The sequence below is a fragment of the Felis catus genome, chromosome C1 (genome assembly GCF_018350175.1).
Source record: "Felis catus isolate Fca126 chromosome C1, F.catus_Fca126_mat1.0, whole genome shotgun sequence".
Lineage (NCBI taxonomy): Eukaryota > Metazoa > Chordata > Mammalia > Carnivora > Felidae > Felis > Felis catus.
The window spans coordinates 205844958-205862824 of record NC_058375.1 but is presented as its reverse complement, the minus strand read 5'-3'; the positions used below and the strand labels follow the sequence as shown (position 1 = coordinate 205862824).

At 48.3% G+C, this 17867-nt stretch overlaps 1 protein-coding gene across 2 annotated transcripts in view; it reads left to right on the top strand.

Moving 5' to 3' along the window:
* Window positions 1-210: 210 nt before the first annotated feature.
* PAX3 (paired box 3) overlaps window positions 211-17867 on the top strand; it is a 97412-nt gene continuing 79755 nt past the window's right edge. Inside the window, exons 1-4 of one of the 2 annotated variants that reach the window (XM_011285657.4) lie at window positions 211-578; window positions 1864-2099; window positions 3421-3547; window positions 4700-4834. In XM_011285657.4, coding sequence (XP_011283959.1) covers window positions 494-578; window positions 1864-2099; window positions 3421-3547; window positions 4700-4834 — 583 coding nt within the window. In that variant the 5' untranslated portion in view covers window positions 211-493. Of the gene's footprint in view, window positions 579-1863; window positions 2100-3417; window positions 3548-4699; window positions 4835-17867 lie in introns of both variants that reach the window. The other variant, XM_019838731.3, reaches the window with a different exon arrangement.

The following is a 17867-nucleotide window of genomic DNA, read 5'->3' as shown; positions in this document are numbered from 1 at the left end:
TCCGCCACCCGGGACGGTCTCCCCGTCGGCCAATCGCAGCTCAGGGCTCCTGACCAAGCTTTGGGTGAAAGAACTAATAAATGCTCCCGAGCCCGGATCCCCGCACTCGGTGTCACGACGGGAGGAGATTCAGGCCGGCCGCGCTCCCACCCCCACCCCCCCCTCCCTGGCTCGTCGCGGCGCTCGCAGCCCCCTCCCCAGCGCCCCCCGCCGCAGGGCCACTCGCTCAGACTCAAACCAAACTTCTCCGCCCTGGGCTCGCGATCCCGGACTCTGGGGCCTCCCTGCCCGCCCCTTTCCCCGGTTCCTTCCCGAGCCGCTCTCTGGACGACGAGCGAGCAGCCCTCCTGCCCACGTCCCTCCCTCTCTTTCCAGCCTTTTTGGGGAGGGGCTCCCCACGCTCGGGGGCAGTTCCCGAGAGCCGCCAGCACCGCGCTCGCCTTTCTCTTTCGCCTTCACCTGGATATAATTTCCCAGCGAAGCTGCCCCCAGGATGACCACGCTGGCCGGAGCCGTGCCCAGGATGATGCGGCCGGGCCCGGGGCAGAACTACCCGCGCAGCGGCTTCCCTCTGGAAGGTAAGGGTGGGGGGGCGCCTCAGCGCCGCGCGGAGCCCGGGGCCCGAGCCGGGCTGCTCCAGCGTCGCCACAGGCTTCCTCGGCGTGCCCTGGGAGCCCCATTCCCTGGGTGCCCCGACCCCCCCGCCCCCCTCCCCACGAGCTAACAAGTCGGGGAGAGATCTCCGCTCGATTTTCTCCCTGCAAACAGAGCGCAGTTCTTTCTGCAAACCCTCGCGAAGCTCGGCGGCCAGGCCTGCTCCGGGCCGGTCCACTTCCCTCTGCTGTTTTGCAAGTGCTGCGGCGGCGGCGGGGAAGGGATGGACCGGCTTCTGAGCGCCAGAAAGCACCATCTCCGCACTTTGCCCACCCCAGGGCCTTTCAAAATTGTCGCGGCTGCGCGGACATTTGCTAAGCTCTTGTTAGTTCCGAAAGAATTTTCTCGCCAGCCGCAAAGTGCAGTGGCAGGAGCCCGGTGGCTTCGTGCTTGGAATTTTTAGTATTAACCGATTAATTACTTAGAGTTCCATTCATCTCAAGTGGCATCTCGAAGTTTCCATAAACCCTTTTGGGGGAACTGCCTTGCAGTCATCCAGAAGGGAATCCCAAGGCAGGAAGACTTTGGATAGTCGAAGAGGTTGGGGCAGCAAGAGCGGGAAGCTGGAGTAGAATGTCATACCTAGAGCATGGATGGAGGTGAAGGGGGCTGCCTGCAGACCCTGCTGTCGTCTGGGTCGCCAGGTGTAACAGGTGACTCGCTACCACCTGAGGCCTCCTTTGGGGACCCTCTTTGACCTTTGGCTGCTGCACTCTCAGCCAGAAACCCCAAGGGCTGTCAGCTCCTCTGAGTCCCTTAGAAAAGGAGCGGTTCCAATTGAACGGGGTTTCCGAGGAGTGGAGTTCAGGAGGCCAGCGTCTGGGTAACCTTCTCTCTGCCTGGAGGCTGTTTCTCGAGCAAGCTTCAAGATACTGGCCCGAGGGTCTTCCCTTCCAACCCCCACCCCCTGCCAAAGATGCCACTTTCTCCGGGCCCAAAAGGAAGACAGTTTCTCTGGGGCAAGTTAGTTTGCTGTCGTTGCTCCCCCTTCACACAAGATTATGTGCCCCCGAATTGCTTAATACTTTGAACAGATGTGATTGGAAGAGGGGCTGGGGCTGGGAGCCGGCTGTCTTGCATTTTCAGCTGTGGCTGTAACACGCGGATGGTCCCCAAGCGTCAGGAATTAGGTGGGCTCATCTTCCCGGCTGCTCTCTGTTCTCCAGAAGTGACTTTTCCTTTGCCTCTCTTCTCGCCTTCCGCTCCCAGTGTCCACTCCCCTCGGCCAGGGCCGCGTCAACCAGCTCGGCGGTGTATTTATCAATGGCAGGCCACTACCCAACCACATCCGCCACAAGATCGTGGAGATGGCCCACCACGGAATCCGGCCCTGCGTCATCTCCCGCCAGTTGCGTGTGTCCCACGGCTGCGTCTCTAAGATCCTGTGCAGGTACCAGGAGACCGGCTCCATCCGTCCCGGTGCCATTGGTGGCAGCAAACCCAAGGTGAGTGCTGGGGCCTGGCCCCGGAGGCCTCCAGGCCTGTGGTCTCCCCGGTTAGGGAGGATCGGGGCAGGGGGCAAGGACGCTCATCTGGAGCTTTCCAAGGAGTTATTTTTCAAGACTAGAAAGAGGTGTGTGGGGGGGGGTGGGGTGGGGGGAGAACAAGGTTGCTGCCTGGGCACTGCTCCTTGATAAACGCTAAGGGAAAACTCCAGCCTTTTTGCAAAGGAGATACAGCATTTTTAAGAATGTCCCGGAACCCTAGAATACTCATCAAATTATTTTAATAGGCAAACACATGAAGCATGCAACTGTGCGTGCCCACCTGTTGCTGGTTTCCCAAGAATCTTCCCAGCGCCGACCCACTTTTGCCAGATCTAAAGAGCCACTTTTGATTTTCTAAATGGTTTCTCTCCCACCTTCTGTCCCCAATCTCCTCCAGTCCAAATTGTCTTCAGGGAGTCAAAAGCTAGGGTGATTTGTTTCCTTTGTAATGGGCAGATTACTTGGCATTTAAAAAGCAGTTTGGTACTATCCTCAAATTATTTTGGTTCCTTTTAAAAAATGAAGGAGTCACACTGGCTAAGACTCAGTGGGAGGGGATTGCAGTGGGTCTGCCTTTTCTCCTGGATGTGGGGAAAATCCAATATAATTTTCTAGTTGCCACGGGGCAAAATGGAAAGGAGGATTCTGGCAAACCGAAGACTTCCAAATACCCTCCTTCCTCCCACTCCGAGCCCCCTTTCCAACCTCTCCGAGAATCTCTAGAAACAACTTTTATTGAGAGAGAGAGAAAAAAAAAAAAAGACCCAGTGTTTCGAATTATCCATATTTGTTTATCCACTCTGATTTTTTAAAACCCATATAATCACCTTTTACATTGCATTCTGCTCTTGAGGGTAGCTAAAATCTTGTGCTTATTTTTGGAGAGGTGCGAGTTGTAGCTGTAACTTGATTTTTCTGCTTCTCCTTCAGACATTCCCCTTTTTAGTTTCGTTTTCATGTTTCTGCGTAAGGAGTTGACTTTATTTTCAGGGATCAGAAAGTAAACCCCTCTCCCCCAAGATGTTATAAGTCTTCTTAATTTATCCTAAGTGCCCAAGCTTACCTAGGGAGGAACAGGGTCGACAGGGGTGAGGTGATCTCATTTCTACCCCTTCCTAAAAGTAAATTGCTCCAGAGAATGGGGTCCTTTTGCTAACAAGGGGGACCTTCCCAGGGGATTCAGGAAGGAGCATCCCACCGGGCCTGGAGGCGATGGGGCCACCACATTTGGCCCAGAGTCCTGGGTACCAACGCCTGCCTGCCTGTTCTCTTAAAGCAGGTGACAACGCCTGACGTGGAGAAGAAAATTGAGGAATACAAAAGAGAGAACCCGGGCATGTTCAGCTGGGAAATTCGAGACAAATTACTCAAGGACGCTGTCTGTGATCGAAACACTGTGCCCTCAGGTACGAGGCCCATTAACATCTTCCCCAGGCGCCGCCGTCAGTCGCTATTCCCCGGGCGGGTCATCCAAGCCGCAATCACCCCAGAGATCGATCCGGGCGATCGGGAGGCAGCCCCTCCCAGGGCCCTGAAACATTCACGAGCCAGACGCGCTCTGGGTGTTTTACCCAGGGAGGGCACAGCTGCTGGTCCTGGGGTTGAGAGACCGCCAACGGCTCCCCAAAGAGGATTTCTGTCGAGGACGAAAGCAGGAAACGCGAGGCGGAGGCCAACTGTTTATTAATATTGATGTTCCTTTTTAAAGAGAAACAAATGTTTTGGTAACCCCAACCGAAGGGAGATGGGGCCGCGCCAGCCCAGGCTCTGCCTAGTGCGCAAAGGAGGGGAGGCTTCGGCAACGGCCCGGCTTTTTCCCGAGAGTCCCAGGGACCATCCGGCGCCCCCGGCAGCCGGGGGAAGGCGGAGAGAGGGGCGAACGCAGGGCGAGCGCGCGGGCGCGCGGGAGAGTTTGTTTTTAATTAAAAGGAAACTCCCTCCCCCCCCCCCACCACCCCTGCGAGAACGAGATATTTCAGAGTATGGATTTGTTTACCAGACTGGAATCTGGAAAAAATAAATGGGGGAGAGTGCATTTTCTTTTGATTTTTTACAATAGGAAACGATTCTGCAGTTGAAATTTAAACCCTTTATAGCCTCAAAAAAACGTTGAATTGCAGGGGACGGGTCCGCTGTGGTTCTTCCTCCCTTAACGCGAACCGAGGGGGTCCAATACCCAGGTGGTGGTAGGGGTGGTGGGCTGGCCGGAGAATTCTCTTGGATTGGAGATCCAGAGCCCCGTCTATAGGGTCAAAAAGGGGAATGCTTTCTGCCAAGAGGGACACAGACGGCGGTTCCCGGCGCTAACTTGGGAGGTGCGGGCTTCCCAGGCTTCGGGCTCCCAGTAGCTCCGCGTAGATAGGTGCAGACTGTGTGGTGGGGGGATTGGAGTGGGCGGGTGAATGGGGTGGTAGAACGACGAAGACACAGGCGAGGAAACAGGCGAGTTGTGCAAGGCAGCCTCTCTACGGCTCGGGTCGGGGGTTCGGGGCTCCTACGGCCCGGCCTGGCACGGCTCAGTCGTCCGCGCTCCCTCCCTTCCTCCCCCCCGCCTCCAGTGAGTTCCATCAGCCGCATCCTGAGGAGTAAATTCGGGAAGGGCGAAGAGGAGGAGGCTGACCTGGAGAGGAAGGAGACAGAGGAGAGCGAGAAGAAGGCGAAACACAGCATCGACGGCATCCTGAGCGAGCGAGGTAAGCGGCGGCGCGCTCGGGCGGCGCACGGAGGCCCGCGCCTCGGCCACGTCCGCGCTCTGACGTCGGCGCCCAGAGCGCCGGCCAGCTCCCGCTCGTGTCAAGGTCTCTCCCTTGGTACCCACTGCACCCGCCTACGGAGCATTCACATGAAAGACCAGAGACGCACTTGAAATTAAAACAAAAATCTCTGGTCTTTTTTTTTTTTTTTTCTACTTTGTAAGCCTTTCTTCTGTACCAGCCTCAGCCCCTTGGAGTCTGGAACCGCGAGCTGCGGTTTGGTGAAGGGCTTCCCACTTGCCCTCAGGTATACAGGACCAGGCGTGGGGGGTTGAGGGGCTGGGGACAGTCTGTGAGTCCCCGGAGGCTGAAGGAGCTTTTGCGCCCTCAGGAAAGGCCCAGATTTCCAGAGTTTCCCATTATCAGAGGAAGGGCGGGGAGAGAAGGACTCAAAACTCTTTGGCGCAGCGGGGGGGCCCCCAAATTCCGCGCCATCGGTTGCCTCATACATACATACATACATACATGTAAGTTGGCTGTTTTGTGCTTTAAATTGTTTTTCAAATGCGATAGGGTTGGATTTCTGTGTGTGTCTAGGAAGTAAAACCAGCCTAAGATGTGGGCTCTTGGGCCCGCCTTTTTGGCACCCTGTCTCCACGGGAAGGTACAGGCCACCTGCTCCCTGTTGGCTGTGACCTGGCATCATCAAGAGAAAGTCTCTCCTTTGGAGCCGTAAGTGCGGCTTCCTTCTCGTATACCTGCAGCACTTGGTCTGGAGAGCCTAAAGGTGTCCCGCCCCCGCCCAAGGAAAGGCAGCCCCCCAGGGGAGGCAGAAGTTGAACCAGAAAGGGGTCACTGCAGCAGTTTTCCCGTGAGCAGTTTTGGCCTTGGGGATGGTTGCACCTCTTCAAAGGCATGGACGGTCGGGAGGCACCTGGAGTCCCAGCCATGCCTAGAGTTCCTGCTTCTGGGCCTGGACTTTGGTGGGTAGAGATGAGTTCTGACTTGCCTTAGAAGGGCAGGCGGCTCTCCAGATGGGCTTGAACACCCACGGTGACTTCCAGAGTCAGGACTGTGGCTTCCAGAGTCAGGACTGCGGGTAGAAAGCTGGTTACTGCTTTTGCCTTCATTGCCCAACCTGGCGGCTGGCAGCAGCTTTGCGAACCGAGGCAAGCTCTGTACACAACCTTGAAGGGACACTCAGATTTAGATGTTACAAACCCAAACAGCAGATTTCAGGGATACGCAGAAGCCTAGATGTTCCGGTACACACGGACAACCAAGAAAAGACACCCCCAACCACGGCAGGGAGATACACATGCTGTTGTTTCCCTCCCTTTAAAGCAGGGGACTCACAAGGTCTTAGTCTAAGCCTCTCCTCTGGGAGGGGTGATTTTCTGCTGCAGTCTCTGAGGAGACACCCCAGCTTTTATTCCAGACCTAGATGGAGCAGAGAGGTACTGGTGAGGGAGGAAGGAGAGGAACCAGCTAATCCCAAACCCAACGGGCCCCTGCGGGCACAGGGGCAAGAAGCCCAGAGCTATCAGAGAGGCTCAGGAAGGGGGGGGGGGCACGGCTTTGCTACTTGTTGCTGGAGGCACCGCGGCCGAGCGGCCGCTCCCTCACAGCACAGGCAACCGAGGCCCAGGAGACAAAACGCCCCAAATGAGCTGGTCAAACATTTGTACAACTTTTCCAGCTTTTACAAAGAAGGCCTTCTCTACACAATCTACACTTGGAGATGAACTTGGGAGACAAAGCCTGGAGAGTCCATTGAAACTCACACTTTAGCTCGGCCCAGACAAAGCTCCAGCTCGCAGCAGCTTGATGTGAACAAAGGAAGGCAACCTTTTTATAATTCAAGGAGAAAAGAAGAGAAAACAGCCCCACAAAGGGCTGAGAATAGACATTATGGGCTTGCAATGAGGGATGAATTATTCAATGAGCTCCAATAGCTGCTGCGCCAGGAAGTTTTATGGACTCTCCAGCGTGGAAAAAGTGGCTATTTCACCTACAAAATGTTTCTAGTCTTTTGGGCCGTCTAGCTGGGCCGGCTGCCATTCAAGGGCAATTGCTACCATTTTTAAAATCAGAGTATTCTCCCCAGCGGGGGCTGTGCCGTTGAAAACACACACACTCCGCGGAGGCTGAAGCCTAATTTAATTTGGGGTTGTCAGAGAGGATACAGCGACCGTTTCTTTAGCGGCTCTAGCTCCCTTTCCAGATAAGCCCTGGAGGGCATATGGGGCCCAGAGAAAGGACAAGTGTAGGAGTGAAGTATAGTTTAAAGGGGAATCTAGGAACCTAAAAAAATTACCTCTGTTCTTTGGGCACCAAAAGTTATCGACTGCCCCCGCTTGTAAAACGGGATGAATGTTGATAAAGGGGTCTGAGTTCTCTGGGGGAGGGGGAGGAGGCTGGCCTAGAAAGGACCTTTGGGTGCTCTGAGCAGGGGACGCGCTCTCTCTGGAGGTTCTAGCTTCCTTGCGGGGCCGGGAAGGGGGGGCGACGGAAGCTGAGACTGGCTTTCCAGGAGACGTCTTTCCGCTTGTCAGACTCGAGGGCACAGGAAGAGAGGCACCCTGGAAGAGGTCAGAACTGCCTTCGTTTTCCTCCAGCGTTTGGCCTTTCTTCTAGGTGACCCCCTTTACCTTCTCAACTTTCCCTCGTCCCTTGCCCAATCCAAGGGCAGCGCGGCGTGCTGACTCGGCGCGCTCAGGCCCTTGCGCCCTGGAGCGCACTGGACGCTGTGCAGCCCTCCTCCGTCCGTCCTTCCAGCTCCTTTGCCCGGGTGAAAGGAGAAAGCTGGGAGGCCGGGGGACAGCAAACCGCCCCCCATCCCCACCCCCACCCCGCTTGGTCCCGGCCCTCCGGCCAGCACCGTGATCGGAACAGGCGCAGTCGCAGGAGCCAAGCCCCGGTCGCAGCATCGGGGGCTGTGGGCACAGCCTCCGCCGCGGCCACTCAATGGGCGCCTCTGTTCCTCCCCCAGCGCGGCGGAGCGGGCCCGCGGGCGCCCTCACAATGGGTCGGCCCCCACTCCTGCGCCCTGCGCCAAAGCGCCGCGCCGCGCCGCCCCCTCCCTTGCGCTCCGGCCGGCTCGAAGCTTAGCTCGCCGGGCTGCAGCCGACTCAATTGCCTCCTTTATGTCCTTCTCACTTTCATCTAGACACAGCCCGCCTCCCCCCCTTCTTCTCCTTTTTTTCCCCCCTCTCTTGCCTGAGGCTCACATTAGTGAAATTTCTGCAGCCTCCCCCCATTTTTTTCTTATTTTAAAGAAAGCCCTTAACACAAAAGCAGTGACTAATCAATAGAAAGTGCTCCTTCATCATCTCCTCCTCTTCCTCCTCCTCCCTCCCACCCTCCCTCCCCCCTCCTCCTCCTCCAGCAGGGTGACGCTTTTCCTGTTTGTGAGTTTTGGGAAACATTTTTGCTTTGTGCCGTAATGGAATTAGAGGACAGATGAGGACTGTAAATGGACACGCGACGGCAAGACTCTCGCTTAAATATTTAGATGCAACATTACAATTACCGACTTGTTGCAGAGGCTTTGATGTGGCAGTTCGGGAGTGCGGGGGGGGGGGGGGGGGGGGGGAGAGGCCAGATTGTCCAATTGATGTTTTGATTGAGGCTGGAGATACACTTTCCTAGGACTTTCCTTTCCCGCTTTAAAAATCACTAGTGAGCGTGGGAGGTTTGCAACAGTTTCAAAGATTGAGCTCAGAGACGCAAGCATAGGTCGGTTGGGGCTTATACTCCATTCATGTCTCTCCCTTCCTATTTGACATTTATGAAAAGCAGGTCTGTGTGGTTTTTTTGTTTTTTTGTTTGTTTGTTTGTTTGAGAAAGTAAAAGTGACCAAAGTTTTGCTCGTGTCTCTTTTTGTTTGAAACCTTGTGAGCTTTTCTGAAATAACTAGGAAGGACGCTGTCAGTTTTTTGGCGGGGCAGAAGATAAAGCAAGTAAAAACGCACAGAAGTTTTAAAGGCCCTTGAAATATTTCGTCTCCAATGGAATCATGAAAAGAACACTTTATCATTGACGGGGGCGCTACTGAAGTCGAGAGGAACGAAGGCCATTTCTTCCCCCCGACTTAGCAAGGGAAGGACGTTTTGGCGCGAGGCAAAGCGGGGGAGGGGGGGGGAGGAACTTTCCCACAGACTGAAATCCCGGGGTATAAGATCTTAGGTTTGTGGCATCGGAACCTTTATTAAAGTGGACAGGCCACTCTCCGAGTCCGTTTGTCAGAATCCTCAATTTGACCCCAATGTCGCCTTCTAGTCTTTTGAGTGAAGTTTATGTTTTCTGAAGTCCTTAAAATACGCAACAAGGAAATAGCACCCATGTAAAAGTGTATTGGAAATATCAGCACTTGAATTAAATTAAAACACCAGCAGGCTGGGTCCTTTTCAGGGCCGTAATGGTAGCGATTTTCCTGTTGGAATGATGAGAGAGAGAGAGAGAGAGAGGGAGAGAAAGAAAGAAAACAAAAGAGGAAAGAAAAAGAAAACCACCGGAGTTCAGATCTTTGCAGGTGTTTCTTTTTTGCTTGTTTGTTTGTTTGGCTGCTGTATGCTTACTTTCTGGCCTTATTGAAAACATGCAGAGTTTCTAATTAATGCTTGAAATCGTATGTTTATTTTGGGGCTTGATTTGATTGTTGATAGCACCGGAACGGGGACTAGGGGCTTCAAGTGCGTAATAATTACTGAAGGGTCATTTAAGAGTCCCCAGGGCTTCGCAATAAAACCCACCGGGGCGGTGAGGCGGAACCAGCAAGTGCCCCGCGGTTCAGGAGAGTGGGATATGTGGAAATCAATCAGGTGAATAGGAGCGTTGCCACTGAACTCAATTTCCATGAATAAATATGTTTTCAAGACAAAAAAAAAAATCCCTCCTAACCATAAGGTTAAATGTTTAAGCTGCACATAAGTAAATAGCCAATGAAAGTTAAAAGTCGCAACATCAGCCCTAAACAAAGAGTGAGACAAAGTTTGTTCAGGACTGAGGACAGAGAAGGTTCAGTTCGGTGGGGTTCTAGACAGGTAACTTATTTATGTGGGTAAATAAAGATTAAAGAACCATTAAGAATGTACATATATAACTAACAAGACACTAACAGGCAATTAAGCAGTCAGTTTAATGCCTTATCTCACTGGCTGCTCTGGGGTTGTTTTACAACTAGGAATTAAAATCTGAAAAGGAAGTTTTCAGCAGCTCTGGCCAAATATTGATTAAGTAGCTGTTTGTTGATAGCATTGTTACGAATTAAAAGGCCGGGATCGCGGCCCCTCAGTGGCCATCTTCTATTGTGAGGGATTCTTAACCACAGAGATCAAAGCGGGATCATTTCAACTTATCTGTCTTGGAAAATCCTCCTTTTCCTCTGAAATCTCTAAGGAGGATTGGCCAAATTCTCTTTAAGAAATAGGAACCCAAACCAGTTACACGTCGTAGGTTTGTAGAGAAGAGATTCATGGGGTGTTTTTAATTATCCTATGGTGATTTCTTGTTTAGAGCTTAGGCTAAGATGGTGAATTTATCATCAAATAGATTCTCATTTTTGGGGGGTGGCCGGAGGCATGGCACCTACCGTTCTCTCATCCCTAAATTTCTAAATGTGGAACTTGCTTTCGCCGAAGTTGCCCTCAAAGCTGGAAGGATGGAAAGGAAAGAGGTCAGATTTTTATGTAAAACTAGGTGGGGACTAGTTAAATACCCAGGAAACTGGGAGTTACACTAAGTATGTTTCTCTACATGTGCTTCTATATTTTTTGTTTACATGAGTCTCATGCATATTTTTAACCCTCTATAATGTAGGAGTCGATATGTATTTGTGTATAGTTTGTGCATCTTTGGAGTTTATTTATAAGTTGCTCACTATGAATTATGCTGGCAGTAAACTATATCCAGTTGCGCAAAGACTTATTTGTCCAATGGATTACACTTTCTAGAGTCATCAGAATTTGAGATAATAGCACAACCTTCCAATTCTTATTCAGCCCTTCTGTTTAATGCTAGGAAAAAAATTTCCCTGAATGATTTTATGACTTTTTGGCTGTTGATGTTTAGATGAACTATTAGACTTTTTTTTTTTAAAGTTGAAGAATTCAATATATCTAGATAAATTTTTCTTTTATTATGAGAGTTAAAATTCCTGCAAGACCTTTTTTAGAAATGCCATCTCTGTGCTTAATTTGCAAATTCCAACAAATCACTCTGAGGTTGTGAAATTTATGCCAGATTCAGGCTTTGGCTATTCAAATATGCATCATGGATCTGTCTTTCTGAATCTTCTTCTCTGATTGTGTTCATTGAAGTCCTAAATAATTGTGCATAGGGCTTTATTTTATTTTGTTTTTATTCTTTCTTACTCACTCTTGAACAAGATGAGTCTTGACGTACAGAATTACTAGTGGATATTTTCTATTCTATTATCATCTCCCAATTAATTAATAACCTACCTGTGCTCAAATGTTCTTTGATATAGTCCCAATCATTCAGTGTAGAGCAACTGCCTGAAATAGATTAAGCTGGAAGTGTGAGTCAGCTCAGATCTGTTATGGTTACCCTGTCCTGGGTCCAGATGCAGCATTAGGGCGTTCTTTGTTGCATACGTCATATGTACATGTATATGAAATATACATATGGAGCTTAAGTGACTGTTCCCCCTTGGGTATCAGGCTATGTATTCCTATACTGTGAAGGCGGAGGGCAGCAGAATCGAGCTCCAAACTGGGTCTGATCTCAGTACCAAGGCAGAATTCCTGATATGAGAATTGGCTTATGTCAATTATATCTCAATCAAGTTGGGGGGGGGGAATACGATTTGATATTATTGTAAAAAAAAAAAAAAAGGATGGGCTGCCTTTCACCGAGGAACTATGATCAGAGAAAGTGGAAGGGAATTTCAGAAGTTGTCTTTCTCTTGGAAGATGCACAGCAAATCAGGAACAGAAGACCATCTTCTGCTCTATTGGGAAAGACTTTCTTGCCCTGTACCTGCCAGTCTCTGGTGGAGAGGGTCACAGTGCACCTTTCAGCTTTGCCTTGTGGTGTCGGGCCAAACACTGAGCCTCAAAAGCATGGAACTTTTGCTGGAATCAAGACCTCTGTCTTCTAAGAAATCTTTCTCTCAAATTATCTGTATTAGGATTATGCTCCCCAAACATATAATTTCCAGTTTGTTACTGGAACACGCACAGTTATCAAAATGCCCATTAACATTATAAAACATATGTTCAGGGGAGAGGAGTTAGAAATGTCATCATTGTCAGAAGCAGATATGAAAACCATGCAAAGCAGTTGCTGAGGACACTTGAGGAAAGGTTTTATGAATTTGTACCTTCAATGTTGGTTTTCCTTCCTTCCTGATAAAAACTAAGACTAACAGACTTCTGCTATGGAAGTGACCACTTCTCTTTAAGGTAGAAGAAAGTGCCTCATAATAAAGGGTGATGCAAAATTTAGAATTTGATTCAATGCACATTTCTCCTAAGAAGGGCAATCTTGAGAAAGAGTTTTATCCTGCACATTGCATGTAGCAAAGTTTGTAGCATTTTGATTTTTGTTGCAGGATTTTAAGTAAACAACAACAAAGAAACTCTTCTCGTTGGGGTGAAGCAACTTGATCAAAGTAGTCTGAGTTTTTATGTCCTCCTTACTGCAGTGATTGAGGAATCAATCTCCCTCAGTAAAACAAATTAGAAGACATGACAGGCAACAAGAAGCTAGCTGTATGTTTGTCTCCTTCAACTATATTTTGGGATTTTGTGACTATATGTACTTTTCTTTGGCAAGATTCAATGCATCTACAACAGTATATTAATATAAAATCTCAGTTCTAGGGGGTAATCAATGGATTCCATTTAAAAATAGCTGTTCAAAACGCTTTGTGACGAGGATAGGAGAGACTCTTCTTGGCTGAGGGAGAGGAAATACCACTGATTTTCAGCATTAACGAATGTCCAGGGTCATATTGAGAATTCAAATAGTATAGTTTTACGGAGGCTTAAATGTAAATTTTCAGAATTTTTATGATCGGCTGGTAGGCATATTTCTGGAAACTGCCGCAGAATTAACTGTCCTTGCCTTTATGTCGTTAGATGGAAATAGTAAGTAAGTTAGGGTAGAATAGTTAAGAAAAGAAAGTTAATTGCTGTGCAATTAAACCAATGGGATTGGTTTGGTTTTTAATGTACTTTTATAGTAAATATTTACATGGTCGCGCACAAATTTGCATTTTTAATAGAAAGCTTGCATTTGTAGGCTGGTGACTTTGTAGGTACACAGCAATGCTAGCTAATAGTACAGTCAATATACACCCTTCTTATCTATGTTTTTTGGCAAACCCTAATTTAGACATGACTTATCCAGTCGACAGGCACTTGGGCATTGTATGGGGATATTAATATCTTCCTTATTTTCTTATAGGGCTTATCTTTTTTAAAAAAACATTTTTTAAATGTTTATTTATTTTTGAGAGAGAGAGAGAGAGAGCACAAGCAAGGGAGGGGAAGAGAGAGAGAGAGGGAGACACAGAATCTGAAGCAGGCTCCAGGCTCTGAGCTGTTACCGCAGAGCCTGAGGCAAGGCTCAAACCCCCAAACTGTGAGACCATGACCTGAGCCAAAGTCAGATGCTTAACCAACTGAGTCACCCAGGCACCCCCAAAAGCATTTTATTTTTAAATAACTGTAGACTTATGGAGTCTGTCTTCAAACATATTAAAGTTTGGCCAGTTTTCAAATATATTACCATGATTAAGAAAATCTTGGCTAATGTGTGTGTGTGTGTGTGTGTGTGTGTGTGTGTGTGTGTGTGTGTGTCTCAGTTACCATGGTTGAGCTTAACCTGAACTAAAGAAAATTAATTGGTCCAATTCATTTTGTTATAAGAAAAGCAACAGGTTTCTTCTTTCTGAATTCCTACTTGGCCAGTTTCCTGATTGAGTGTTTCTTGTATGTTCTGACTTAATCACACCCAAAGTCCTCTTTCCTGCCTTTGCTTGCATTGTAAGAGCCCAGTACCCAAGGTGAAAAGGGTTCTTGCCTCCCTCATTTTACTCTAAAATTGAGACCAACCACACTTCAGGTGTGATCCTCTTGAACTTCGGCTTTGAAGTCTATAAGATGGGGCACATCATACTACTTTCCCAGAGTGATATGAGAAGAAAATGAGAAAATGCAAGTTATGTGCAAATTACACGTATGATAGGAACACTCAAAATCTTGGGGGAGAAAACCTTCTGAACGTGCAGAAAATGACCAGCCTGCTGGCAGATGGGCTCTGCCCAAAGGCAGATAAAAGCTTAATTCAGGGCTTAGGAGCAACAATGAAGAAACACACACACACAGAGTCCACTTTCACTGAGTCAAAAAGATTGAGTTTGTAAGCAACTATTTAATGTAACAGATTTTATTGTCTTAATAGATAAGAAAAATAACAAAATTCTAAAGCCATTCACTGAGATGTCAAAAGATATTTCTAAATTATGCTTTTCTCCTAGTTCTACAAAGATTACTTTTCTCTCTTAGATTCACTTGGCTCTTTAAGAGCCCTCCATATCAAACTTTTCTTCGATTTTTTTTTTTTTTTGCACAAGTTCCTTTCTCTCCAGAGATTGACAAACAAGTTGTTGTTTGAAAATCGGTCTCATACATGCATTCTTACTTGTGAAATTCTGTTGCAATGCTGCATTTTCCGGAATTGGTCTTGCATCATCTCTCATTCTGTCTGTCCCCTCTTCAGCCCCCTCCGTGTTCTTAAATATCTCCTTAGCTCCGCACGTGAGATTTTGTGCATTCTTCTTTCTTTGTGCATGATTCTTCTTAACCCCTCTCCTATCAAATTCGAGTTCAGAAATATTAAAGAAACTTTCCAAAGTAGCATTCGTGAAGTTGGAGGATACATTTCGGTGACCTTTCTATTCGATTTCCCTCCATCCAGTTCCCTGAGCTCGGGAACTTGTGTGTTGTGTTTTCCGGGGTGGGGGTGCCGTTTGGAGAGTTGAAAACAAAGTAGCCTGGCTTGTGAGGCTTGGGGGGAGGGGGCTGGAGAGCTCCTGGCCCGCGTTTCCCCTGCTGGAGTGCCTTGCTGGTGCAGCCACTGCAGAAAAGGAAGGTTGTTTTCTTATCCCCGCATGCACTGGTCTGACCTGTCTCCGAAATAGGTCAGGCTGGGGCACAGCCAGTTTATGCAGCTGTTGGGGCTTAGGCGTCCCGGCAGGCGGCCCCCAGTGAACTGATAAAAATTCGCTGGCGAGCCATTGGGCCTTCCTTCTGGACTGTGCTGCACCCCTGCACCCCCCCCCCCAAGGCTTTTAGATGCAAGAGGACTCCTGGATAATGGGGGCCAACTCTCAGCCTCAAAAGGGAAGCGTTCTTTTATTCCGGGGATTGTACTCTTGTTGATGCAAACATTCAAAGGAAATATATACTTTGTCAGATTTCATTTTTAAATCATCCCATTTACTTTGACTGAGTAAAGCATTCACTCTGCGCCTAATTCCAAAGATACAGAAGGATTTACAGGAACAGGTGTTAATAGGTTTTCTTCCCATCTATGTCCCTCAGTATCTTGGTCACCCCTCTAGAGAGTCTACACATAAATAATTACATTGCTCTCTCTCTTTAAAAAATATTCTCCCTCCTTTTGCACAAATGGTAGCTCACTATAGAAACTATTCTGTGCCTTGCTTTTTTTTTTTTTCTTTCCATTTGAGACTATATCTCAGCAATTACTCCACATCAGGGTCTGATGGTCTCCACAGCCTTTTGTATAGCTGTATAATATTCCATGGCGATGGCAAAAGGTGATTTATTTAGCATTAGTTTCCAATCTAACATGTGTGAGTTTATTTATAAAATAATTCCTCCATGGTAGGGACAAAGAGAAAGTGTTTGCAACTTTGGTGGCTTTGGTGGAATTTTAGTACTGTGTCGAGAACAAATCATGGGATACTTAGCGTGGAACAGGAGCGTGCTGGCTACGTGCACGAGAGAAATGAAACAGTTTTCTCTACCGCTGTATGTTTATAGGAGCCGAGATTTTGAAATTTCTGCGTAGGAAGTTGGTCTTCCAATAGCGACTACACTCTGGAAATTTCCTCTACTCTCTTTTTGTTCCAAATGGAGAAATCTCTAAATCCCAGGAAATCTTTTTTCTTTGACTTTTTGGTTCCTCTTTTTTTTTCTTTAAAAAAAAATTTTTTTTTTAACGTTTATTTACTTTTGAGACAGAGACAGAGCATGAATGGGGGAGGGTCAGAGAGAGAGAGGGAGACACTGAATCTGAAACAGGCTCCAGGCTCTGAGCTGTCAGCAGAGCCCGACACGGGGCTCAAACTCACGGACTGCGAGATCATGGCCTGAGCCGAAGTCAGACACTTAACTGACTGAGCCACCCAGGCGCCCCTCCTCTTTTTTTCTTATCTACTGTTCGCTTCACTCCCCACCCCCGTCATTTATTAACATATTTATGTTAAGCCTTCTTAGTTATTTTTCCTTCTGGGCTGGAAAAACTATGGATAATTTTATAACAATTTAGTGGCAACTTATCCTGACGGTTTAGTTACGAAAGAGAAGTTGTCTTTCAGGGTCACCAAATTCGGTTTGAACTAGTAAGAGAGCAGGTCATGAATAGTAAAACACGTCTTGTATTTCTGATTCTTGAGACGGGCTGGCCCGGTGCTCTCGGGGGTTTCTCGAGTTTGGGAAAGGCTGATTTTTAATTTTGCAAACTCTTAAGGGGCATGTATCCATTCCCTCCTATGCACAAAGGACTTTTTATGTTTTTGCACATACCTCGCCTCCCTCAAATCATTTCAGCCTATTTTCCCTTCAATCTGATGCCCAGGAATTCAGTTGTTGATGCTGTTAAATACCTGGCTTACCTAAGCTGGAAGTCCGAGTCTGTGAAATGAGCCAGAGAGAGCTGTGTTCCAACCCTATGAGAAAAACAACCCGCTGCAAACCCTCTTGGGAAAACTGAAGATGTGAGCGCCAATAAATTTTATGAAGTGAAGGTTTCGAGTCATTCCTTTTTAGGAATGGGCCTTGCAGAAATGAGAGAATAAGCTAGGAGCTAGGATTTGCTTTTGAGAATCAAAATCTTGATTTGGTTAAAAAAACAAACATTACCGAGAAACAGAACCCGTCTTCTTTCTTGACTGTTCTTGCCGCCCGTCCCCAGAGCACGGTTGTGCCAGGCAGTGGCAGGAAGGTGAGTTCTCCTGCTAGAACTTTTGTGTGTGCTTCGACAGAACGCAGCTAGGTGGATCCTCTCGGTCCTCTCCCTGCTTCCTCTCTGACTTGCTTATGGAAATCTAAAGGAGTCAGTTTGAACATGCAAACAGGCCTGGTGTCCAGAGCATCTGTGAAGAGCTGAGAAGAATCAGAAGCAGCTTTTTTTCCCCTGCCCTCTCCCAGCTCGGTGCGTAATTTGGATCGAATCAGGCCCATAATTTGTGACATCTGATTACTCCCGGCAAAAGTAGGCAACTCTCCACATAGGATGGGTGCTGGGGGTGGGGGTGGGGGTGGCTAGGGAGGGGTTAAGTTTGAAGAAATGTTGATTTGTTTGTCAGATCGCTGTGACGTTCCCAACAGAAATTTAGACCCCGGGAAAGATGCGGTTTTCAGAGCTGTGTCGGCAGAGTAACCGAACTTGAGATACTTGACGCGTCTTTACACGGTTCTCATCCGCACAGGTACGGGGAGAACATTCTCCAGCGGGCTGGCTCAGGGTCAGCGAGCAGGGATTTTGGTGGGAGAGCAGCTCCCTCTTCTGATTTGTACATTTGCCTTTTTTTTTTTTTCAATAAAAAAGGGACCCATGGATTCATTAGGGGAAATACTTCAACTTTCCATTTCGTGATTCCCAAGTCAATGGGACCTCAGGGTCCGGAATCATTGGTTCAATTTGAAAAATGTTGGAACTTCTAACATCTTCTCAGACCATTTCGAAAAGGGGCTGGGAGTCCATTTCAGGAAGTCCAGCAAATAAATGGGGTCTCCTCACGGTGCCTCCGGCA